This window comes from Cottoperca gobio, chromosome 18 (genome assembly GCF_900634415.1).
Source record: "Cottoperca gobio chromosome 18, fCotGob3.1, whole genome shotgun sequence".
In the NCBI taxonomy this organism is placed as follows: domain Eukaryota; kingdom Metazoa; phylum Chordata; class Actinopteri; order Perciformes; family Bovichtidae; genus Cottoperca; species Cottoperca gobio.
Genome location: NC_041372.1, coordinates 7,207,195 through 7,234,204, shown reverse-complemented (window position 1 = coordinate 7,234,204; position 27,010 = coordinate 7,207,195). Strand labels below are relative to the sequence as shown.

Genomic DNA, 27,010 nt, shown 5'->3' with positions numbered 1-27,010 from the left:
CTGATAAACTTTCAATTTCAACACCATATCCCAGAACAAGGTCCAGAGTGTGGTTTAAACAGTGAGTTCGTTCATGTACATTCTGACTGAACCCAATTGAATCTAATATTGAGAAAAATGCATTATTAAGGCTGTCACTATCAACATCCACATGAATATTAAAGTCACCTACAATAATTACTTTATCTGTTTTAAGGACTAAACTTGATAAAAATTCTGAGAATTCAGATAGAAATTCAGAATACGGACCAGGAGGGCGGTACACAGTAACAAATACAACTGGCATAATTGATTTCCATGTTGGGTTTGAGAGCATAAGAACAAGGCTTTCAAAAGAGTTATAGTTTAGTTTAGGCTTAGGATTGATCAAGAGGTTTGAGTCAAATATGGCCGCAGCTCCACCTCCTCGTCCAGTACCTCGAGGAATGTGAGTATTAATATGACCAGGTGGAGTGGATTAATTTAGACTGACATATTCTTCATGTCTCAGCCAGGTTTCAGTGAGACAAAATAAATCAATCTTATTATCTGATATTAAATCATTTACCAATCCAGCTTTACTACTTTAAAACACAACTTTACTAATATATATTTCAAACCAGCTTGAAATTGTATTGCATGTTTATACATGTCTGCGTAAAGAAAATATCTAATAACATTCATAATAAAAGATGTGTTTGAATTGATTGAGAGCAATGATATCAAATTAAACAAATTTATGAATTATGTACATGCATGTGGTGATTGTATTTTTAACATGTCATGTGTAGGTCTACTGGTACTACAGCTGTAATGTACAGATGACCTACAGTCTGTATACTTACTGGTGTACACACAGCTTCCTCCCCAGTGTGGATGTCCAATAGATGGTCGCTGATCATACAGGTATCCTCAGTTCTGTCAGTGGCTTCATTCACCAATGTTTCAATACCTATGTAATAATAGGGAGATAGTTAAAAGTTAAATAGACTCATGCTTTTACTCAAACTACAGAATAAAATGGGGAAGCCTGTTATAAACATTGAATCTATACTTAATTAAGATAATGAAGTGTAATTAGCTAAAGTTATTAATACTACAAACAATAACACAGATATTGGCTAGGGCCTGGTGTAAACTCGTTACATACAGTAGGCCTAGACCGATTATGGCTTTATGCTTGAAACAATAAATACAGTAAACAAGTAGCACGGCTTACCTTCGCTCTCTCCCTTTTTGCGAATGCATTTTGTCGTCTCTTTGGTGGAGGACTCTGCACCGGCGGACGTGTTTGAATCGGCGTGCTGGCTTGTGCTGGCATGGGTCTTGGCAGTATTGTAAGCACAGCTTCTGCGTTCAGTTTTAAATTCTTTTTGAATCTCATTTCCTTGGCGAGCATAGTTTGTTCAAAACACGATCTCTTCAAAGTGCTGCCCACAAATCGTTGGTTTCATCAACGCACTTGTCTTGTCCATAAACGCGAGATTTTATCATCTTTTGGCCACAGAAAGCTAGATTTGGAGACGGCCCCACATCCCCATACAACACATCACTTCACAATTATCCTTGGCGATTGATTGTTGTCCGTTCTTTCTCATAATAGTTGACAACAGTCTTTGCTGGACGCTTCAACGCAGACGAACACTTGCGGCGGCTGTATTCTACTTACGGCGGCTGTGTTCTACTTGTGACGTCATCGCCCGAACATTGCCGAAGGGGATGCTCTCGGCGATCGATTGTTGTTAGCTGAAGTCATTTTTATGCTGTTATGATCATGATTTATTACGAATACATCAATATTAAAAATATATATATGGCACATTTCACAATAGATATGCAACCTCTATCATATACCAAGCCCAATAACACTGACAAAATATAATTTCGTAGGCCCTTTAAATCAAGATGTGAAACAGTTAAAGAAAAAGGGAAACTCAAGCTGCTGCTACACTTTATTTTGTTTTTCTAAGATTAAGCACTTTATTTTAAGATGCACAATTTTTCAAAAGCTATTTTATTTATTTTCTCAATTTTATTTTTAATTGCAGCCCGAGAAGAACATTATACATATCTACAGTAATATATATATCTGTATAGTTCAATGTTAAGTGACAATAAATATTTTGTAAATTGTACTTTCTTTATTAGATTTGACAGTCAGTTGTTGATGACGTGCAGACGTTGATACAGCTACTAGGCTACTTCAATATATATATCACACTAATTGATAACGCAAGTTAGACATTATGATGCTCCGGACCTTTGCTTGTGGAAATTTTCTTTAACTGGACCTCTTAGAATTTTAGTTGAGTACCCCTGCCTTAGACCTTTGCAACTGTGCCCGTCACCCGACTCTCTCATTCACTGCTTCATCTGTCTCTCCTTATAGATAGAATAGACAATAGACCCAGCAGATTATGTTTTGTCTGCCAAAAAGCCTCCAGTATTGAACAGAATGATGCAACTTTGACACTGGCCCTCCAGCAAGTGTCTCATAAGCCTTTGCAGGTGATTTCGGATACAGTTAAGTTTACTCCAGCCTGGTAGCCTCTATACTGCACCCGGCCTGCTTGCGTCTAGCCTGCCCCTCAACCTGCTAACCTTGTCAGCCTGCCTTCCGTGATCGTGTTTCTCCTGAACTGTATGGGCCTTCAAGGGACTTGTTGAGGAACTACCTTGATGTCCAGCAGCCATTAGTTATCAGAAAAAAAAAGACAGGATGTCCATGGCTCCCGAGGCCATTGGCTTTCTTTTCTGCCCAGCTCTTTAGACAGATCATCATCATTTGGCCGTCTCCACCCTCCGTCCGCCTTTCAAGCCCCTAGGCTGTCTTTCTGAGCTTACATGCCCAGTTTGCCTCCATCGCCCGGAGAATGAGAGAGAGAGCGCTTGGAACATGTGGGCTGTGCCAATCCACAATTGCATGTTTATTCTCAACCATTTTTTTTCTTGTATGTTGGCAGACCACAATGGAAATAAGCCTTTTAGCCTTCAATGTTTTAATTGTTGATGATTGTTACTACCGCTGTGCAGAGTCATTCTGAATTTTTAGTTATCAAATAAATTCAACCAATTAATCAGCTTCTGGCCAGAGCAGGTCCACACTGACGCCTCTCCACATGTATAAATATATATTTTAAAGCATACTATAACAAATATTATAGGAAACCTGTAGTACAGCTTCTGTTCTTAATGCAGAGCTATTCTGCTATTTGTTTACTCATTTGATATGTTACTGTTGCCTAAGTGTGCAACACGCAATTATGTAGAGGAAAAGAAAGACCTAGGATCTCTAAAGATCCATCAAACATTTTTGAGGAAGAACAATTTTGTAACCAGAGAATTGTACAAATAAATAGTTTGAGCAATAGCAGGGACCTGAGGGCTTAATGGATTAAAATGAATGATTAGACTGGGAGTAACCTGATCCCAGGTCTGTGTGTGTTATACAATTACCATTACTAAGGAACCTTTATACCAAGACATTTAGAAAATGAAGTGCTGTAAAACATTTTAACTTTAAAGGTAAACCAGGACTCAATCCTTTTATATTGTCTGATGTATTAGGTGTCTCTTCTCTTCGAAAACAGAGCTCCCAGCTCAAAATATGTGCTTAGTTTCTGAGTCTCTACAGTACATTAGAGGTTGAAATGCAATGTAACATATGGTCCATTATCACAAAGCAGCACATGGCCTCTTTCAGCCTCGGAGTAATGTAAGATCGCTCAGAAATTCTAGCTGCATCTTGCCTTTTGAAGTATTCACATCAACAACTGGACTGGATAATACAGTCTTCGTTCTTACGTGTCTGTATGTGTGCATGTGTCTCCTGTGGTATCAGCCTAGAGCCGTCATGACATCACCCGGAACAAGAAGTGACGCGAGAGGGTGGATCACAGTACATCCAAGCTGAATAAGACTTTTTAATGCCGACCAAAATGGTACCATTAACTTTTATGAACTGGAAACACACTGTGAAAGGTTTAAAGTTCTAGGACGTAAACATGAACAACATTCAAACCAGACAACACCGCGCTAGTGACCTGTCAATCACAAGATAGCCAAACCCTAAAGCATTCCATGCTTACAGTCTAACTGGTGTATTTGTAATCATCAATGACTTTTAATTGATTTTGTAATCATTAGTTGGCATATATATAACCATAGGGATGTACATTAGTTATTTACACAATAAAACGTAGTGCTATTTCCTCCATTCCAAATTTAACCACCGTATAATATTTCAAACAGCAACATCGCACTCTTTCTGAGGATAGTCCTTCACTTTCTGCGCAATTCTTAAAAGTGATTCTGAGATGCTTGATAAATACGGACCTTGAACTCACCAGAAACTTTCTCACTCGACTTTTTCCTCTCGTCTCTGCATGTTTATGCAGCACATTCATAAGGCCTTTGAATAAGCACACATGTTGCGTTACAGTTGAAATATTTTTAACTCGTGCGGACATGTCTTAATGTCATTCCGCGCCACCCCATGTGAATTTGCATCTTTTCATAAGCTTCTATCAGAACACACAGTAACATTTCCACAATGCAAACATCTTCATGCTCCCCTCCCCAAAGGTATTTATCATTGTGGCAACTGTGTACAAATAATTATGACTCTCCTGTTGTGGTGCACTATAAACATGACATTTGAACTGTCATGGCAATGAAAAAGGCATTCAATCCATCCAAGGGAGCAGATATAAAGCTGACGACAGAAGCAATCTCGATCTATAAGCTGCAAACACAAAACCAAAAGGTCACAATGAAGACTTCTCCTCCAATGGGCTGCTATGTGGTTTAGTGGGGAAGCTGTGCTCAGGAGTTAGAGTGTCCGATAATCAGGAAATCAGCGGTTTGATCGCCAGCTTATTCCTTGCTACTATGGTGTGTGAGTGTGTTTGAGGAGCATGAGATTAGAAGATGAGAAGTGTTGGCCCCCTATGGCATCCCTGCCATCAGAGTGTGAGTTTATGTGCGAATGGATAAATGTTGGCATGTAGTGTAAAAAAGCTTTGAGTGGTCGGAAGACTAGAAAGAAGCTATATAAATGCATGATATTGTGTGTTCAGGCTAGACAAATATTATTTTTCTCATGATGTTGTGGGTGGATTGTCTTCATATCATCATCTTTTAGAGGAAATCTAACCCCTGTAACCTCCAATATTTACATAAAATGTGTTATTTTTTTGGGATAGTTTTGTGATTGGTGATCTTTGATTAGATAATTGGGAGCTTTGATTGTTCTTATTTTTACAATTGGATATTTAGGCAGTATTGGCCTATTTTTTGTTTTAATTTAAACTAATACTACAGTAATACTAAGTACTTATTTTCATAATATCAAATTCCACAACGCAGTATCATAATGTTCTTGAAATTTCCGATTGCATAATGTTTATCTACTTGATTCATCCTTTGACACTGTATTTTCATACAGTTTTTGTACCAACTTGCTTCATTATTGTACGTTGGGTTATTCAACCATATGATACGTACCTATGTAATCTTTGAAGTTGGTAAATGTGCTGTATTTGGAATGTGTATTAACATTTGGAAAAGCTCAGTCGTCAGTAGTTTGTAACGTTTGGTTAAGTTTAGGCACAAAACTACTTTTAGAGATACATCATGTTTGGGCTAAAATAGCTACTTTGTTAAGGTTCGGGGGCCTTCGTCAATAAAAGAAAAGGACATTGACTGTGGAAAGTAAAAGGGAAAAGCAGTCTCCATGTTAAAGTCAGGCATTTTGTTGACCCATCCATCTACCCTAACCTCCTCGCCATGTGGATTCATACCTGATGGAGGTGTGAGTATGGAAACATTGTTAATAAAGTGATCCAGGATTTTTTTTTTTCAAAGTCAAGAGTTTTTGATCCCACACACAATCATTTTTTATCAGGTTTGAACGTAAAATTAACATTTCATTGTAAAAAACAAAAACGTTCACCTTGTCAAGAGGCTGCAAAACACAAAATGACAAAGTGAAATCACAGGTGAAAGGATCATTTTGTGAGCCTTTGTAATTTAGAAACATGAACTCAACATACACATATTTTTTTCTGGCCATTTCTGTCATGTTCAGCTCAATTTGTAAAGACAAACCTCCAATTTAAACAGATTCACCAACAAATAATTAATAATTATAGATACAGCAAATACATGAACGTACACAGAAGGAATCAAACATCATTTGAAAGCCTGGAGAAAACTTTCTTTTGTCTGAGCCAACACAAGCCCCACACAGTACGTCACCCCCACACCACACCGCAAGTATTTTTCTTAATATTATTAAATCAGTCTTTTGTGCTACTGAAAAGTAAAACACGCACACTAGCGTACTATATAATTAAGCTTTTGTTACACTTTCCCCATAAATTTTATGTTGTACAAATCCGTGGAACAACTACATATAAGATATCAATTACATTTAAAAGTTTGAAAGAGAGATTTGAACAACATGTGGTGAAATTTAAACAATACCCGTTAGGTACTGTTTCCATTCTATGGACAAAGCTGTTATAAAGGCAAATAAATAAGATATTTATTTGAAGATATACTTCCTGATTTTTTTATAATGCCCAATAGCACCTATATTTCCTCACAGCTCACAGCTTATGTTTATTTTATGTTGATTTCAGATGATATACATTTCTTTTGTCAAACAACCTTTTGATACTATAAGTTGAAATTGAAATGGAGCATTAATGTACATTTTGGAAATGACAACACATAAATGATGTTGTAAACTACATATACATTTTGTCAGTCTATTGCTAAACTGTAAAGATACTTCAAAAGAATGCTATAACAATTGTAAACAAAATAACTGGTTATTAAATTAAATATTTAAAATTCCTTGAATTGAAATATTTGTAAAAAAAAAATTAAATGGTACAAATTGTGTATAAAGTAATAAAAACAAACTCAACCTGAAGGTATGGGAGAAAACCAATATGACTATTTTAGAAAATATGTAATAAAAACAATATTGTCATTAGGGCACTGCAATAAAAAGAAACCATGATTTGATAAACAATGTATGATCAAAATGGATTGTTGGCTTTTAATTTGAAAGATCTGCAGTTTTGATCAGCAGTATTGAGTTGCATTGACTGTTACTAAAGTGAACTGTAGAATTTGGGGATTGTAGGGGTGCCATCGGATTATTGGAGTGTATCTGTAAATATAGCAATAAACATTATGACAAACGAACATGGTATTTCACATTGGGAATTGGTTTAGGGGGTATCGTTGTTACGGGTGTTACACGGTGGCATATTCCGATTACATTACTTGCCCACCGCCTACATTGTCATGTTGTTTCTTGTTTTTTTAAAAATAGAAATAAACCCATTTCGTTTATTTTTGCGTATAAAATAACTCAAATTTGTAAAATAGTCATTATTTAGTCGGACGACTGACTATTATAAAATGAATGAGTCTGCTCCATACAGAAGCAGCAGTGTTCACTTATCACGTGATGGGAGTGAATTGACTGACTAAACGATCGCGGAGGAATTTGTGTCAAAGCGAAAAGCAAAAGCACCTATTGGATAATATTTTGGATTCATACCCAATGCTAATAGGGATTCCGATAGCAGTGATGCGATGGAGCTGATCGCGGCCACTCTAGACAATGCTTGTGATTCCACCAGATGCACTGCAGCCACTTCTTGTAAAATGTCCAGTTTAATCTGTGACACCAGAGTTTTCAGGAGTTTATTAAGCAGTGGGAACATTTCCTCACCCTTGTATCCCCAGCATTTGGGCTGTCTATAAGTCACGTAACAGAATCAAAATGTTAATAAGAATCACCATTTTGTGCTTACATTCATCTGTGCTTTACATACTTGCCCACTTGAAAACAGAAAATTGGTAACAGTTATATACATCATTTTCTTTGTCAGTTTTTTTTCTCAATATATCAGCCGGCCACATCGGCATTTTAGCTTTACATTTTCTGCCCATCCATTAGTTGTTCTTCAGGGTTTTGCAATTTTGTGGCACGTGTCCAAAAATTCTCATGATCCCACATTAAGGAGTTTACATGTTGATATATTTTAAACATATGTAGTTTAGTTTTTATAATATATATATGAATCAAAATTAAATATCAATCTCGCTTCTATAATCCCATGTTCCTTTTTAGGTCGTGGCTACTTGTTTTAGCCCCTTTTCTGGTTACACTGTGGTTGTACGGGAGGTATATGTCCCATTGCGAAACACCATATCAGAAGCCATACAGTCCTTGGGAAAATCCAGAGGGTTACATGTTGCTTGTCTCTTCAAAGCTACAGCACAATAATCCACTTGTTCCCCATCCAGCCCAGACTCCAGCCACCGGAAACACACAATGCGCTGGAAGGAACGCCGGAAATTGTCGGACACAAAGCCGTACAGGATAGGATTGGCGCCGCTGTTGGCGTAGCTGAGAATTACAAAAAGCTGAGTCACCATGGGGTCTGGGGGCCGGTGGAAAACGCTGACCAGTTGGACGATGTAGAAGGGCATCCAGCAAAGAACAAACACCGCCACAACTAGCAGCACCATCCGGGTGATCTTCTTCTCCGAGCGCCGTCGTTGAAGCCAGCCTGCTTTTAGCCCAACTGCTCTCATCCTGGCCACCATTAAACAGTAGCATAAGCAAATGGCCCCGACCGGCAGCAGAAACCCCAACAGGAAGGTATAGACCACAAATGCTTCTGACCATGCCGATTCAGGCCACAAGAAGTTACAGTCCACACCACCGTCCTGTGCCGGTACGGTGTCTGCGAAGATAATGATTGGTAGGATGACTATGAGTGACAGTCCCCATACACACACGTTGACTACTTTGGCAACAGTGGGTCTGCGGTAGCGGGCAGCCTTAATAGGGTGGACCACTGCTATGTAACGGTCTACACTCAGCACAGTCAGGCAGAAGATTGATGTAAACATATTGATACCATCTACGCTCAGAACCAACCTACACATCAGCGACCCGAAAGGCCAATGACGGATAGCAGCGGATGTTGCCAGAAAAGGAACACTTAACATGAACAACTCGTCAGCAATTGCTAAGTTGAGGATGTAAATGTTAGTGGCTGTTTTCATTTTGGCATATTTCAGAATGACGTAGATGACCATGGCATTGCCAGTAAGACCTACACAGCAGACAAGAGCATAGATGGATGGAATGATGATTTTACTTGCATCAGGCTCCTGGTAGTAGTCCTCATAGTCCATGCTTGTGTTATAGGGCAGCCCTGTTGGATAGGACCCATAGTCCTGGCTCCCATTGAAATCCATTGTCACTTTTGGTAGGTGTGTGATGCTAACTTAAAGTTTGAATGATGCTAGTCAATGGTGCTATAGAGGGCTGTAGTGAAGCCAAATGTTGGGCTTCTTGTAATTTGTAATACCACAGATTACCAAAGAGCAAGACCTAAAACATAACCTTGGTCAACAGTAGCTAATTAAACAGCAACTAGCCGGGAAGCAGTGTCAGGACTTCAGCTCTCTCGTGTCATTTTGGTTTCTATGACAATCCACAGAAAAGAGTATATATAATATATACTGAATATAATATATGTTTTTGTTACTTTCATCCAAGAAAGAAAATGTCCATTGTTCCTTCTTCTCACAGTCCATATATCCTTGAATCTCCTGGCTCTCTCTTATCTTTACCAACATTTATCATTACTTTCCTCTTAGCTAAAAGAAAACAGGATATGCAGTAATTGCTCTCAATGTACACCCTGATTCTCAGGATTCTTATTGGGCAATCATATAGAATTCAATTGTGCTCATCTTATTGCCCATCTGTTCCAGGTTGTAATAAGTGCAGAGCTCTGATCAAAAGCAAGGTAAGGCCACTTGAACAGACGGGAAATACAAAACACTCCATTTGTTGATTGAAATGCAGCTTTTTGGCAGGTCAAATCAAATCGAGTCTCCACCTATAGGTTGCTTGGCTCCGGCACTCATGTTGTCTCGTTGAGTCTCACAGGCATTGCAGAGTGCGATGCAATCACAAGGTTCCTGTCAAAGCTTCCTTTCAGGATACATTGTGCTCCCATTTTCCGTTACCTTATGAAAACCTGTGAGAAAACAAAAGAAGTGTCAATTAGTTTGCCTGTAACAGACACCAAGCACAACATCAAAGTACAAGTTACTCATACCTGAGAGGAACTGACACTGTATCTGTTTTCCTGAGACACCACCGCATTTACCAGGAATGTATTAACATGAAGACATTTATGTCTGTGTCTGTATGTACTATTTGACAGGCTCAAAATCTTCTACACTCTGTCATATTCCCATAAACGTCTGCAACAAAGTTGGTTGTGTGAAGTTTTGAAATACAGTACATGGTAAACTAAGCACTATATTTGTTAAATTAATTAATTAAATCACATTGAATAACAAACTTTGGCTGACTCAAGGCATCCATGTTTGTTTGGTTTTCATGCACTAATTACATTACAGACCAAGTTGAAGTGCAGGCTCGGATATAGCATCTCTATTAGTGCTGCCTAGTAATGTTGTTGCTTTTCTTACTGGTAGTAAAGTTATAGTAACATTTCAGATCTCCCACCCCAACATAGTAAGGGTTGTGTAGGGTTTCAATTAGGGCTGTCGAATTAGCGCGTTAATTCCGATTAATTAATCACAGAAAAAATAACGCAACAAAAAAATTAACGCAGATTAATCGCGCTCTTAGATGCCTTAGACAACATGGAAGCGGGTGAGAAAATGTTACTTGGCCTATTGAATGGAACGTTTACATTTAATAAACTCCCGGATGTAACTGTTGATGCTCCGTTCTGTGCGATTCATACTTCATATTTTGAAATGTTTCTCACATCAAATATCAAATATTGATATATGCGATTAATTTAGATTAATTAATCACAAAGCTTGTAATTAATTAGATACATTTTGTTAATCGCTTGACAGCCCTAGTTTGAATACAAGAGCACATTTTGACAAACAGCATTTTCAACGATTAGTTACCCTTGAGGGCTCAAACTGGAGCTAAGTAACCTTTACACATTCAAAAAGTAACCACATCAATTTAATGAAGGTTACATGAGATGAGAAACATGAGAAACGTGAGAAACGTGTAAGCTTACCATGACTTTCATTTTCAGTTGCAAGGAACAGCTACTTTAAAATATAAATATATGTTAGTTTAAGGGCTCTAGTTCAGGGTGCCAAAAACGGTTAAAGTCGAGCGAAATGCTCTGTTAAAAAGAGGCGTTTTTAGGCCTGTTTTAAAAGCATCCACAGGCTGTGGTGTCCTCAGATGTTCAGGGAGAGCATTCCACAGTCTGGCAGTGGCAGTGCAGAAGGCGCGATCTTCCATGGTTTTGAGCATGGTCCTGGGTGGAAGGAGGAGGTTAGCCTTTCCAGAACGGAGGTTTCTTGTGGAGGTTTGTGGGTTGAGCAGTTCTCTGAGGTAGGATGGAGCATTTCCGTGAATGCACTGATGGGTGTAAAGGGAGATTTTATAATCAATCCTGAGTGAAACCGGGAGCCAGTGCAGTGATTTGAGGATGGGTGTGATGTGTTCGTACTTTCGCACTCTCACCAGGATCCTAGCAGCGCTGTTCTGGATGTAGACTTTAAGTGTGTGTGCGGGAGCGAAACAGTGATGAATGCGCAAGGCAAGAAAAAAACTTTTGTAATTGAAGGAACTGGCCCTCCACTGACATAATTAAACAATACATGACTGATTATGGACATGGTGATAGTTGGAGAATGATCAGCATTGTTCACTTGCCTCAAATATCCTAGAAAAATCTATTCAATCATGGTCGGCAATGATTCTCCAATTGTTTTCATTATGAAAATTCATAAAGTTCATTGCTCATGATTCACACATAAGAGATGCTCCAATCATGCTGTCTCATCATCACAAATTATGTTCACATGCAACTATTTAAATTGTGCTTTTTCGGTACGTAATGTGACTGATGAAAATTCACTCCAAGCCTTTATACTACATAATCCCTGCATACCACACAACAGTTGTTGTCATACATAAAATAAAAATAGCCCAGGATTGCATACTGTGAATTGCAATATACCTGGTTTACGGCTGACCGGAGACCTTTGATACATGTCATTCACCATCTCTCGCTCTCCCCTCATCCCCTGTCATCTATCTACATCTAATAAAGCTATAAATCATAAAAACAATCTTTGCAGATGTTTACATTCCTGATTGCATGATGTTTGACCAAAATGTTAGTAAAAAATAGTTCCATGTTCATTGACTGATTTACCAAAATTACTTGCACATGCATAGAAAGTAATGTCTCTAAAACAATGTTTGTATCCCAAGTTTGTGTAGAGAGCTATGGTAATTGACCTTCTAAAAAGCTCATAGTTGCTCTTGAATTTACAGGGAACATGCCTAAAGGCCCAGGTTTTCCACTGTACATATAAAAGAACAGATCAATTCCACATATTTGCTCTTTGCTTCTTGTTGACACCTTCAAGTTTCTTGGACCCTACTATTGTCCGATATTTCCCATATATTGTATTGTGTCCAAGTTGTTTATAACCATGCCACAACTCAACTGTTTTATCATCGTTAGAGGATGACTTGTAATACCTTTGGGGATCTCCTGATCAGCTCAAATGTTCCAATACGTACATTAACAACATTCCCATCAGCCTAAATTGTACTTTGTGTAAGTTCTACTTGGCACATGTTAGTACAGCCTGACAGTGCTACTCGCATGGCTGAAGACTCATGTTCTGTCTTGTACAGTCTTGATTTTACTTGGAATTAAGAGGGTAACAAGGTAACCAATTTTTAATGATTCCCATGTTTGCGCAAAAATACATGCCTTGTGTCAATTACTGCCACATCCTTTCTATGTGGCTGAACACTATGATAAAATAAATAAAAAGAGAAGTAATGGACTGCATGTCAGAAGGAAAATCTGCTCAATGATGGTGCTGCTATAAAAAGCAACTGCATCCATTACAAGCAAATTTCCTCCATGAAAACACAGTGCTGTTGTATATGGATGTTACTAAACAGTCTTTTAAAAGGCACAGGATCTTGCTGCTGCAAATGAATGACTTACTGATGTCCATACATTAACAGTATCAAACTACAGTACATTCAGTCCATAGTCTTATCTGTGAGAGACACTATGGGGAAAGGATGGAAATCAGGAAGTGGTTGTCTCAGACACAAGAACTACAATACAGACTGAAGAATAAATACAAAACTACACACTAGTGCCAAATATTTTTTAACTCTTTCTCCCATTAAAAGGTTTCAGCTGAAAAAACATTGTGATTGTTGCCAGTCTTTTCATGCTTTGAAGCTAGTTTTTACGTTCAAATCTTGTCTATGTTGGGCTAAGCAGATCTTTCGATTGTTCGGCATGACCTGGTAAGGTCTCACCTGGCCGTATGATGGTCTTGGGTGGTCTTTGTTCGTCTAAGCTAGGTTTTTGAGTGTCTAGCTCAGTCTTGGGTGGTCTACACCGCTCTTTTGATGGTCTAGCCCAGGAGTGTCACACTCAATCACAGAGCAGTCCAAAATTAAAAACTGGGACTACATAGAGGGCCAAACAGGGTCAACATTTATAGAACAGTATATACATATTGGATAACTGAGTGAGGGCCTTGAGTTTGTCATGTCTGGTCTAGCCTTTGTTGGTTTTTGATTATCTGGTCTTTTGTTTAAAGGGCCATGATGTTCCTTTCATTGTGGATTCTGGTTTTGATGGTCTACACCAGGGGTCATTAACAGGCGGACCGCAGTCCGAGTCCGGACCCAGACGCTGACCTATCCGAACCCGGACCTATAATCAATAAATTATTGAAGGATTTTCAATTTTGACTGGGCACTTCTATTTTAACCGGCGCAGCTTTTCTCGTTTTTACGGCACTGGTTTTGCGGTTCAGGAAACTCACAGACCAATTACATGCAAGTTAAGCCATCCCACGTGATGCTACGCAGCCAATCAAATCTGTGCATTCCAGGCGGCAAACATTGCGACTCTGAATACAGACAGATGAGAGGCGAGAGGCGAGTGACAGACGGAAAGACGAGTTAGCGATACAGGGAGAGAAGACGGAGAAAGGGAGAGAAACACAGACGAAGAGACGAGTGAGCGGCAGACAGGGAGAGAACAATAACTACTCATGGCGCTCTCCAAGAAGAGAAAAGTCAACAGAGCTTTCAACCCAGAATGGACTCATTCATGTTCATCCTTCCCACTGGAGCACAACACCTGAGTCTCATATGCTCAGAGACCGTAGTGCTCATTACAAGTGGTGATGTGAAACGCCACTATGAGACAAAGCACAACGTTTTTGACCAAACAAACCCACTCAAGTCTGAAGTGTCTGAGGGCACAGAAAATAAGTACTCAGAGCACAATGTGATTTTGATTTGTGACAAAATAAAGCAAATAGGCCACCTGTCAGCATCATCAGCCACAGAGAACAGTTTAACCCAGGATGTGCTGGCCTGGGTTAGACTGTTCAATTGTTAAGATGTGTTGAGTCTGGTTTATTCTAACATTGGTTGTGACAGTTAAAGAAAAAGGGAAACTCAAGCTGCTGCTACACTTTATTTTATTGTTCTAAGATTAAGCACTTTATTTTAAGATGCACAATTTTTATTTTTTATTTTCTCAATTTTATTTTTAAATGCAGCCTGAGAAGAACATTATACCTATCTACAGTATTATATATATCTGTATAGTTCAATGTTAAGTGACAATAAATATTGTCTAAATGTTTTTAAATTGTACTTTCTTTATTAGATTTGACAGTCAGTTGTTGATTACGTGCAGACGTTGATACAGCTACTAGGCTACTTCAATATATATCACACTAATTCATAACGCAAGTTAGACATTATGATGCTCCGGACCTTTGCTTGTGGAAATTTTCTCTAACTGGACCTTTTAGAATTTTAGTTGAATACCCCTGGTCTACACTGATGGTTTGAACTGATGATCTAGGTTTGAGTGGGATTCTCTAAATCATTCCTTTGATTATGACGTTGACGGTCTAAGCTGATCTTTGGATGGTCCACCATGGTTTTTGTTGGTCTAAGAAAACCTTTTTTAAGGGTCTAGCCAGTGCCTATTCAATTGGCAAAAGAAATTGCCTGGAAACATCACTCGGGAAATGAATTACTTAATTTTGTGCCAGTATAGTGACAATGCAATAAAATAACTGCCTCAACAGTGATTGAGGCAAAACATTTTAATAATTGCAGACAAAATTGCTAAAATTGTTTGAAATTGCTAGATCTGTTTTGATAGAGCTAGTGTATGCCCAAAAGGCCCCTTGCATCCAAACATCATGTCAGTACAGAGACAGAGCCCGTTGGTGGTTGTGAAGGAAATACTTAATGAGCAGAATACTGGAAACCAAAGGAGCTGATGGAGACTAAAGTGATGTCTTACTCTGAAGGTTTATTAGATCTTGATCAAGGAGAATAGATAATGAACAATACAAGCGAATACAGCGGTGCAGTCCCATTGTATGCCACCATCCATCCTGCCGAATAGCCACAAATCTCGACATTTATCCTAAACAAGGCATACCCTAAATTGTTTACCTAAAGATGGATCACTTCGATAGCACCTCAAATCATAGTCAACACATTCTAAGTAAGACAATCATAGCATCTCCCTGACATTGCCAGTCTGAATACACTGGGCACAACTTAACTCTTATCTTGCAGCTGTGGTTTGCTGGGTCAATGAGGGTGAGCTATAGATTGTTCTGGGAACAGCCTGACCTGAAAAAGAAACATTCTATAGGCTGACCTTTGACCTAAAGACAATTTGCTCTGCCATAAGAAACACAGTCACATTTCAAGTACAAGTATTAGGGTTTGAGCATATCGACATGCGTATTCTAAAAATAGTTATGTGAACTGGTCCAGTTATAGGACTAGATCCAAAATTCTTTAACAGTGACAACACAAGAACTACACTCAGTTTAGATGGCCTGTATGTACTGTATGTATGCTAAGTTGCAGTATAAACAGTACCCCTCTAGAAACATCAATGATGGATGAGGAAGAACAGAGAGTCCACAGCCCTAATTAGTCTTCCACTCCTCGACAGACTGCTAGCTCCACTCCAACCTTTTCTTCCCTTATGTTTTAATGACAGGCAATCATCCTTTTGAAGTTGCATTAGTGCAGCTTGGTAGAAGAAATACATCAGTGTGTGTGTGTGCGTGTGTGAAAGAGAGAGTATGGGGGAAAAAAGAATGTAAAATACAACCAAGACTGCTGTTGTCAATATTGCCAGATTGACATGACAATACTATGTTTTACATAAGTATTGCTCAGAAATGTACTACACATACAAAATATATCCATCGGCTGAAAAGATAAAAGCCTTGAAGCCTTTGAATTATTGTTCCATTAGTAGAGGTGCACTCAGGATAAAAAGTTGGTCTTTTAGTGAGTACATCTGTTTGTCCAGGATTCGGATGCACAAGCTACCAGTAAATGCATTAGAAAATTAGTCGGAAGTCTACGTTTCTACTAAGTAGTTTCAAATTAGGGATTAATTGAGTTCCTATGATTAAAATGCAAAGGTTCAGTCTGATGATTTCTCTTTTAGTCAACAAATTTCATATGCCGAGCCAAACCAACAATGAATGTATTCTACTAACAAGTGTTGTGTGTGTATCCAAAGCTTGACATATCTTATTCCTCTGCACCATCAAGCTCCATTGTTCTTTAACAACTATTAAAACACATAATGAGCCACGCTGTTGCACTGGTTGTAGATTCATCCGCTGCTGAAAATAGTCCCCAACAAATGCACTATTTCCTAGAGTTTAAGTAACATTTGTCCAGCTGTTAAAAAAGGCTGGTTTTGATAAGTTTCGTGGAAATCTTCCACTCACCATGCCCTCTCCATAAAAATGTGAATACTGAATGGAATCGACCACCTTAGACTTTTCACACCGACCTTGTTTGATATAAAGACTTTTCAGGTCTAGTCCACACATACTGTACACAGGCATTTTTTGTGTTTTGGCCTTTCGTCCATCCCCAAAGACTGGCCTTGACAGCACTTCATTTGTTCTTTTTGAGAACGAAGGAAGAAAAAACCTGTGCGTAGTGATTGTTGGGGAGAGAGAGAGAGAGAGAGAGAGAGAGAGAGAGAGAGAGAGAGAGAAAGAATGCGCTAAGAGCAGACAGGTGTTAAGGTGTTGGCGATGGGATAGTAAATGTATTCAGTGTAGGTTTCAGTTTGAGCATGAATAAATGCTGCAGCTCCTCAAGACCCAGTTAAATGTATGACTTAAAAAAAAAATGTTTCAGAGAGGATGAAAGAGAGACCATACGAGAGGACGGAACAGCCTGTCTACAAACCAATCAATGTCAAGTATAGGGAGACAGCTCACGTAGGTGATGGCGACAGGACGTAGGTGTGTAGTTCTTTACTGCGCCCGCATCGTTGCAATTTGAAACCAAAACTAACCGGATCAAATGTAATAAAATGCAAACCTTGGTTCAGACTTTTAGGTGTGAAAAGGCCCTTAGACTTACTATTTTGCTGTCTATTTTCGGCCACAGCAGGCAGCTGTTTTCAGAGAAAAAAAAGCTTTAAAAACACATTGTACAGTACCTACTCAGCACTAAATAGCAGACAGACGCAGTTAGAGATTAGCTGATCAACATAGTGAAACATCTAGGAGCTAAGACAACAAAAACAGAGCTAAAAGAGAGTGAAAAATAGACTTAAATTCATCAGGAGGACACAAGAACAACTCCAAGTGGCTAGACAATCTGTTATTACAGCTATAAAAATGCTGATATAATTATTCTTACAAGTATTTACAAGTATAGTGTTAATTCTAATGTTTCCACAGTCTCTTGTTCCTCAATAACCACATTTCTCCCTCTGCATCTAGGCGCAAATACAGTGTAACGTGGAGGGTGACTAGCACCAGTCCACACTGCCAAAGAAGAAAATCAATTTATTCAGATCAATTATTTGTAAATGTTTTAAAAATCAGATGAGCAGCAACACCATGTCATTTGTAGAGAAGCCACAAACTGCCGTACAAAGACTGTTAAACCACGGCCGCGAAGCCTCAGCAGCCTGAAAGGATTTCTGCCCAGAAACTAAACACGTTTGTAAGCTTCATTTCCCCCATGGTGTGCCTTATGAAAAGAAAAGTGCCAAGTGGCGCAATACAACTGTGGCAGTGGTCCACCACATTGCTAAAGATCTGGTCCCTGTTGCAACAGTGAAACAAAACAAAAAGTACTTTGCAATAGAAGCACTGCCAGAAATGATCAGTGAAGTCAGTCAGACGGTTTCCGACCGACTCGCTAAAGTGACTCATATCACGCTGACATTCAATATTTGGTGAAGCTGAACCCAAGATGAAGCTAAACGAAAAAGGGGGACTGGTTGTTATAACAAACAGGAGCAACGTTGTCAAAGCAGGGGAACTGTAAAAGTTGATCTGGAAGCAGATATGGTTACCAACTTTATCTTTAGCAATTGGCAAGTGCAATGTTTAGGGAATTGAAAAGAATTTGGAAGTTCTTATTCCTGTCTGGGTGTGTTCATGAGCTGTAAGAGTTCATGAGTTTGTCATGTATTGCTCACAGTTGTTATTCCGACGTTGTTGAGGGGGCGTTCACATGACTTTTCCTAGTCAATTTTTCTGATTATACCGACACCACAAAAATGCAGCGCCAGACCGAGCCAAAAAACACAATGTGGGAGAGAGAGAGAGAGAGAGAGAGAGAGAGAGAGAGAGAGAGAGAGAGAGAGAGAGAGAGAGAGAGAGAGAGAGAGAGAGAATGCGCTAAGAGCAGACTAAGAGAGAGACTTGGCAGCTTGGAGGTAATGAGATGTGCAAAGATGTGCATGTAAATACACATCCAACTACTGGTTATAGTTATAACAGTTATAACAACATTCTGTATAGTTGTGTCATACCTCGTTGTCCCAGTATTCTGTATATTTTTGTTGTTGTTGCTTTTCTCTTTTGTTTTTGAGTGATATATGTACTAGAAGCTGCTTCGAACCAGAGTCAAATTCCTCGTATGCATAAGCACACTTGGCCAACAAGGTTTGGTATCAGAATGATTCTGACAGCCCATTTTCTCTGCGTAAGGATTAAATGTATAGACTACATGAGGAAGACTGTATTTTTCGGGCCCCCCTCCACTCACATTTTGATATTTGGTAAATTAACAAACATACTTTTAACTGCTACACGATTATTATCAGCTGACTACAGTTGTACATGGTAATGCAGAGCCATCGTATGTTACTGTGGAAACAGGAATACACAACTCTACTTGCACTGAGATGTTGATGCTATGGGGAATTAATGGGAATCACCGGATTAGAAATAGAAAATGAGAACTGTGCAAGTGTTCCTTTTGTATCAAGCAGCACATTGCTTTTAGCATTACGTGTTTGAGTTAATTTGCCTACATCGTACTTTCTGCGATGTGACTGTTGCACATGCGCACATCGCAATGTCGATAGTGTAGCTCTAGACACAACCTCCGGGAAATGAGTCGTTTTACAATCAGAATTTGACCAATTCAGCCCGATAACGTTTTGAAATTCTAGAACAGCCGTATTTTAGTCTATTCATTTGTTGTATAACAATAACAGTTTATGGAGTTATTAATGACACATATAGATTTTTTTCTGTACATCTGTCGTTAACGCTCAACGACCCGACTCTTAATTTTTATAATTCATTTTCAATTACAAGTTTTGCAGCTGTATATTTTCAAACAGGAAAGAAAACCTTGCATTATTTAGATCACAGTCGGTTTTAGAAAAAAGTGCTTGTGACTTACAACTGAACATTTAGCCCATTTTGTAAAACAGATATATATTGTGTATTCAGTATTTTTGGTCCATATCGCCCATTTTATCAACAGTATTGACAACTTGTGACTTTAGGGAAAGTTCTGAGCTGAAATTATAGGAAAACAAATGGTTGCACATTGAAACAACTGTGGTACTTTTTATTGCTACACATTTCCCATTATGAGAAGAAAAAGTGGTTTGAATTTCCAGGCTGCTTGAAAATGAGCAGAGAAAAGTGGGCAGAATTATTTGTCCTTACAGTATCAATACTTGATGGCTCAAGGCGCATTAACCTTAGTCCCATTAGCGTCGCTCGTTATTTGATTCTTCCTCTTTCTGAAATGTAAATTCCTCCAAGGAACCTGCCTCTGCTGCCCTAATGATCGTCTGACGAACCTAAAGGAGCATTTCGTCAGACTCAAACTCTAAATTGATGCCAAGGGCAAAGATGAAATTGGCCCCTCTGAAAATGTTCACCCTATTTTCATAATCATGTAGCTGGTGGCAGACTGCAGGAAAATGAACTGTGCGGAAGAGAGTGCTTTGAAAAGCTCTTTCTCTCTTACATTTGCACATTTGCATTCCCTTCACTTTCTACCACTGACATGCTGGGGCCTATTTTCATCTCGTTTCATATGACATATCTACATCTCACAGTCTGGAGTGCAGCCTGTGATTAAATATGGAAAAGGCTTCAGGTCTGCCTTCCAGCTACTCTGGTCTTGTGAGGGGTTTAAGGAATATCTGACAGTGAATGGAGAACACTATTGTGTGTAGTTGATAAAGATTTAATGAGTTCACTAGTGTTTTTTTATTACTGAATTCAGTATCTTTAGCTACTTCTCAGGCAAGAACGTTTGTATTCTTATCCTAAACGTCTCCTACTTTTATCTTTTAGCTTTGCTCGTACGAGTTCTCCGAGTCTATTTGGGGAGTGGGGGTTGGTGATGGCCTAATGGTCTAGTGGTACTTCTACAGAACACCAGAAGGTTGTGAGTTCAATATCAGGGCTGCCACCATTGTATCGCTGAGTAAGGCACTTAACCCTGAGTTGCTCCAGGGAAACTGTCCCTGTAGTTAGTTCACTGTAAGTCGCTCTGGATAAGAGCGTCTGCTAAATGATCTTTAATCATTTCACCAAACTCTCCGAAAGCTAGTGTAGGGCAACTTTGGAGAAACCGGCATGTGCAGACTGGATTTTGAAATCTAAACTGGCATTGAACACACGGGTAGGTAGGCAGACGAGCTGGTAGGCCATCCATGAAATGATTGGAGGGGCTTATTATATTACTTTACATATTTTGTTCTCTTTTGTTTCGGTAAATGGACTTGGATAAAATGTCTCTCCAGTCTTCCGACAACTCAATGTGCTTTTACACTACATGCATACATGGACACACACATTAAGCCAAATTACTTATCATCTAATCCAATGCTTATTCACACACACACACACACACACACACACACACACACACACACACACACACACACACACACACACACACTCACACACGTGCTATAGTTTCAGGAGCAATTTGGGGTTCAGTATCTTTGCCCAAGGACACTTCGACACGGACTGGAGGAGCAGCAGGATAGAACGGCCGATCTTCTGATTAGTGGACGACCCGCTCTAACACCTGAGCCTCAGCCGCCAGAGCACTTGATTTATTATTTCCTGTCAGGATGTAAAAGGAATTTCAACAAATACAACAAAAAAGGCCTCTAAACCCTAGCTTTGGATTTGACAAACTTGTCGTAAATCGCTCGTTTCAACCGGATGAAGATATTCCTGTTTTGCTCTGTTTTTGGGCAAAAGACTCAATCACAAAAATGTAGAGCTGTACTGTAGTTTGAATCTTTATTCATAATGTTGACATTCAAATTCAAACCTTTTCACTGCGGTCACTGTTTGCTCTCCAGCTTACCGGATATACATAAATATAAAAAAGTAATAATAACTAATTTAATCTGATGAATCATTTTGTTCGAATAGAATTGTAAAATGTAAAATAGTTTTAGGGTTACTGGCTTTATAAGTTCAATTACAGCAATAATTATATCTAACCCATGTAAGGTGCTCAACTTGCACAAAAGTGAATTCAGAATTTTTTTTCCAAACATCAAAGAATAACAAAATTCACTTAAATGTGCTGATTTAATTATCTTGCCATGTGAAATGAAATCTTAAATTAAATATTGCAGATGGATAAGCCGCGTTGAAGTCTCCCGAGTCAAATTAAAAGAAAAAAAATGGGTGTGTAATTAACTTTATGTTTACCCAGTTGACACCCCCCCCCCCCCCCCCATCTTCTCCTTTAAATAAGGCCTGGAAGTGCTGGTTTAACAAAGAACACCATTCGTTAGCATAAGTAAAAACACGTCTGTCCTCCAGAGCCCTCAAATTAATTTCACATACAGCTCCTTCAGAATTGGATGGGAGGAGGAGACAGGGGAAAATGCTGAGTGTGGAAGAACCAAATCAGACTAACTTTTAGCTCTGTTATCCCCTCAGAGTGTCTTAAACCTTTCCATGGATGCCAAAGCTGTCATACACAGGTACCATCAGTCAAAACCACTCTTCACCAGACATATCCCTCCTCCCCTGCTCGACCTATTTTCCTAAAAAGAAAAAAAAGTTTGTGATGGATGAAAGCTCTAGAAATTAGAGAATCAAGCTCGCAAAACAAACAATTGCAGCGACGTCAAGATTTGGGAGCACGAGAAGTTCGTTAAATTCGAATATCCCCACACAGTTTCCTTCTGATGTTTTTGTATGATTCTGAATACTTGAGTAGACTACATGTCAGACAGTGGATGTTCAACATTTCTGGGTAATTCACTTCAAAAGATGTGCCCAGAATCCTACATATTTAACGGTTGTGTCTGAAGACAAATGGGAAAGCCACTTGGAACTAGGCACGGTGCCAGGATTTCAATTTTGTTCCGGCCAAAGTAACGTTCAATGGTTCTGGAAGTTAATGCTGTTTGCTTTCATTTGACGGTTTCCAACTGATAGTCTCGCTATCAGAAATGACTGATATCATACTATGGAAGGCAACTAGCACGTCTGGAAATAATTTATTATTTACCAGCGACAGTTTGTATTTTTTTTACAAGCACATGTATATTACTCAAATCGTGCAAAACATTATCATGTTTATTTGTAGCTGTGGATTGTGTAGAACAATACATACATTTATTTTGAACACTGACATTTTTTTGAATGATAAAAATTTAAAGTTAAGGAAATATATGTTCTCCCAGTCATTTGGGACCAGTTGTAAAAGTGTAAAATCCTAACAAAAAATAAGAATTTCAAGTAAAATTGTCAAGTGAATACTGTTTTTATTGCTGTTTATGTCTTACATTATGAATATTAGGAGTCGGGCTCATTAAAAATAAAATTCTGGTATTGCTAATTATCCAGTCGTGTGCTATTAAACACTGCAGAAGAAGAAGACACAATGAAATAAAGTCAGTATGTCTTCACTTTGTTACATTTTGTTTCTATAGTGTAAAATAAAACTAGTTATTTTTTGTAATATTTCCAGATTTATTTTCAAAGTTTTGTTTCTACCCAAGTTTTTATGCATACATTGAAAATGCACATAAAAACAAGTGAATAGAAACATACTTTAAGACAACTGGGCAAATCCAATTAGCTAATGATGTAAGGCAACAGAAACTGCAGACATGTACAGTAAGTCTGGTTTTCAGACGTAAAGAATTGTGTTTTTTTTTTTAAATTAAAAGCATTTTTCTTGTTTATTGTGGGGTTAGTGAAAAATACATTATTTACTTGTTTATACAGGACTGTAATATGATAACTCACTAAACTTGTCTAGCTTTAGTTTGGGATTACATGAATGCAATAATATTCCTTTAGTAAAAATATGGAGTGGTGTTCAGCCTACATTAGACCTGCACACATATAATATAAATCTATATATATCTAGATTTATATATATATCTATATATCTATAAATATGAAAGATAGCCAACTGAAAGTAGTAACATTATCATTAACGTGATAATGTTACTTTAACGTTAGCTTAGCTTTTTGCAAATATACATCCAGCAACTGGTAACATTGGCTAACATTACTGGAAGAAACGTGCAACAGCGTTACTAAAATGCAAGATGAGGCTTATTAGTAAAAAAAAAGTTCCAAATCAAGAGATATTTCTGAGAGGCTGCACTACACTGTACTGTAAAACATCCTAAATCTTAAAATAATAAAAAAGCAATTCGTAAATGTGTCCATTCGTAAATTGTTTACATTATTGTTGGTATATTTTGTATTATTATTTTTTTATTATGTTTTTATTTGTTGATAATAATTGGAATACATTGTGTCTTACAGAGGTTGTGTCTCCTTTTCATTGGAAAAAACATATAATGTAAGTTTAAAAAAAGATTGTTATCTTTGACAACAAATTTGAAGATGACAAGAAAAGGAAATCCAACTGCTAACTAAAATCTGAAGTCTAAAAACACAAAGTCTTATAGGTTTTTAAATATTGATGTAAAACCTGTTTTACACAGACATCTCAAATGTTGATTGAAACCCAGATTTCTCAACAGTTTTGTCACAGATTAATTTACATTCCCTCGCACAATAACTGCTCACATATGTTGCTAAATGTTCTAATTATTCCAATATACAAAGCTCACCAGCAAAACTGAATAAACTATATTTGTATAGTCCTTTACTAATTCCCAGAGAGAGAAAACAAAAAACCTGTACCGTAAGCAACAACGTGTGAACACTGTATGGACGAGAAGTAGGTTAATGCTGCAGGATAAATGCAAAATACACAAAACAAAACCCATTCGAGTAAAGTGTGCACAGCAGACACCTCACAGGAACTTCTTTATGTTTTCCTCAGAGCCTCAGAAACGAAAAAAAACAAAACATGTCTGAAATTATCCATTGGCCGTCCATTGGTCCAATTAAATTTGAATCATTGCGCTTTGTAAGCTCGGTATTATCCATCATTAGTACCGGAAGCCTGTCAGCCAGAGGGTCCTGCCCCCCCCCCCCCCCCCCCCCCTAAACATCCACCGAAGACACAAGAGTTGAGGCATGAAACGGAGCAGAAATGTCATATTTCCGTCACGTTTTTGCACATGGATCTGAAATTTGAGCTTTGACTGTAGCTCTTTAGAATTGTGTCACCCAGCTGCTCCGTCTTCTTCTGTGATGCTTTTATGACCACCAGACCGGAGAATCAACAACACCCAACCAACCCCTGATACTCACACAACAGCAGTGAATAGAAACGTGCCTACATTTGCATTTTGCTTCTGCAGATATTGTGGAAATACAGTTTAAATTTGCTCTATATTTGGATTTAAACTTAGAGAAACTTGGACATTTACATATTTCTTTGTTTGATGTTCCCAGTAAACACTACGGCCCCTTCTGTGTTGACTAAAATTGACATTGAAGGGGCGGAGAGGTCACTCACGCAATAAGCTAATTGACATGCATGCTGTTGAGTCCTGCTGACCTGAACCAACTGTAGCTCTATATGTCTTAAAATTACTAGTTACCCATTACTAGTTCTAAGCGGTAAAAACATGAAATCTCTTATAGCAAATTAGAGAGAGAAGATGAAAGTGTGGAATATTTGGCTTTTTTTTCAATTCAATTCATTCATTCAATCTGATTACTGAATTTATATTATCAGTTCATTCATAATTCAGTTATTATATTTTTTATTTTAGATCAGGTTAAGAGCAAATTCTTTTACATTTTCAGACATCATTTTCAGGAAATTATTGCATTATTGATTGCAAGTCACTATCAAGGAAAGTAAACACGGTGTTAACAAGTGTTAGTGCATTAACAATGCATTGCATTTCTCTTATTTTGTGTGTACTACCAAATATTATTGAAAGCACAATAACTAATCCCATCATGATTTGTAATTAGCTATATACACCTAAAGCTATATTTATACCCTGCATTTGTAACATGTATTCATTCAAATCAAATCAAATCAAATACATATATAAACACTCACATACACGTTTTTAAATGTATGTTTCCACCCCCCACTTCTACATTCTGTATAAATGTGATAAATAACTTAATCCCTCAGGACTCGTTTTACATGGAGCAGATCTGATTAATGAGTGTAAGTCAGCCAATTCATCAATTTGACAGCAGGTGCAAAGAAACGATAGACTGCTATGAGCTGTCACTGATGAAAAGAGACACAAACAAATGCATTCTTTTCCTTCATTTTGAATATGAATTTGGCCTGGCGTTTGCAGAAAAATATTGCCAATCTAAAAAAATCCATTTACATTCAAAATTCAAATAGTATCATAGAAAGCAGGGGGGGGGAAAAGATGGAAAATAAGACACATAAATCCTCTGCTCCTGTTCCAAAACACATGACTGTCTTGTTTGCATTGACCTTCACTGAATCTGATGATTAACTTTGATTCACGCAGGTGTGTGTTGGGAACTTACCGTCTATCTGTAGCCGCAGAAACGCTGCTGTCCTCCCATCCCCAATCACTGTGATGATGAACACGGACAGTACATCTGCTCTCCTCCTCTTTCTCTCTTCTGGAGTGTTAGAACCTTGTCTTCTCTGTCTCCCCCTTCTCATCAGCAGCTGTGCGTCTGTCAGCATCCACGGATCTCTGAGCTGCTTAATGCAGCGACACTCGCTCTCCACACACTCTCACTCTCTCTCTCTCTCTCTCTCTCTCTCTCTCTCTCTCTCTCTCTCTCTCTCCCTCTGTGCTGTTAGACACTTGTTTTTGTTGCATGGTGGCATGTTTTCTCCCTCTCTCTCCCTCTCTCTCACACACACACACTCACGCTTATACCTCCTATCTTTCCACTGTTTAAAGTCTCATCTCCACCTCTGCTTGCCGGATTCTCAGAGGGAAACACAACCCACTCATTCAGCTGAAAAATACATCTTAAGGTGAGATAAGAGGAAAATGATGAAAGTTTGATGGACTGAAAATTGAGGGGGGGGGAAAGAGATGATAAATAAGAAAGCAGAGTGGCGACTTCAAACAGATGCAGACGATTTGGATATTAAAATGAGTTAATAAGAGGAACATTCAAAAGGGAGTGCAATTTTACCAAAAAGATACAAATGTATCAAAGCTACTCAAAGAAGAAGAAAAAATACAAGAGATGAGAA

General features: G+C 38.4%; 1 protein-coding gene across 1 annotated transcript; it reads right to left on the bottom strand.

Annotated features, from left to right (window-relative positions):
• Positions 1–5,858: 5,858 nt before the first annotated feature.
• sstr1b (somatostatin receptor 1b) lies at positions 5,859–26,519 on the bottom strand. The gene is made up of 2 exons (XM_029455249.1): positions 26,320–26,519; positions 5,859–10,064 (listed from the first exon to the last, which is right to left on the bottom strand). The coding sequence occupies exon 2, from the start codon at positions 9,271–9,273 to the stop codon at positions 8,167–8,169; it is 1,107 nt and encodes a 368-aa protein (XP_029311109.1). The 5' UTR covers positions 9,274–10,064; positions 26,320–26,519; the 3' UTR covers positions 5,859–8,166.
• Positions 26,520–27,010: the final 491 nt, after the last annotated feature.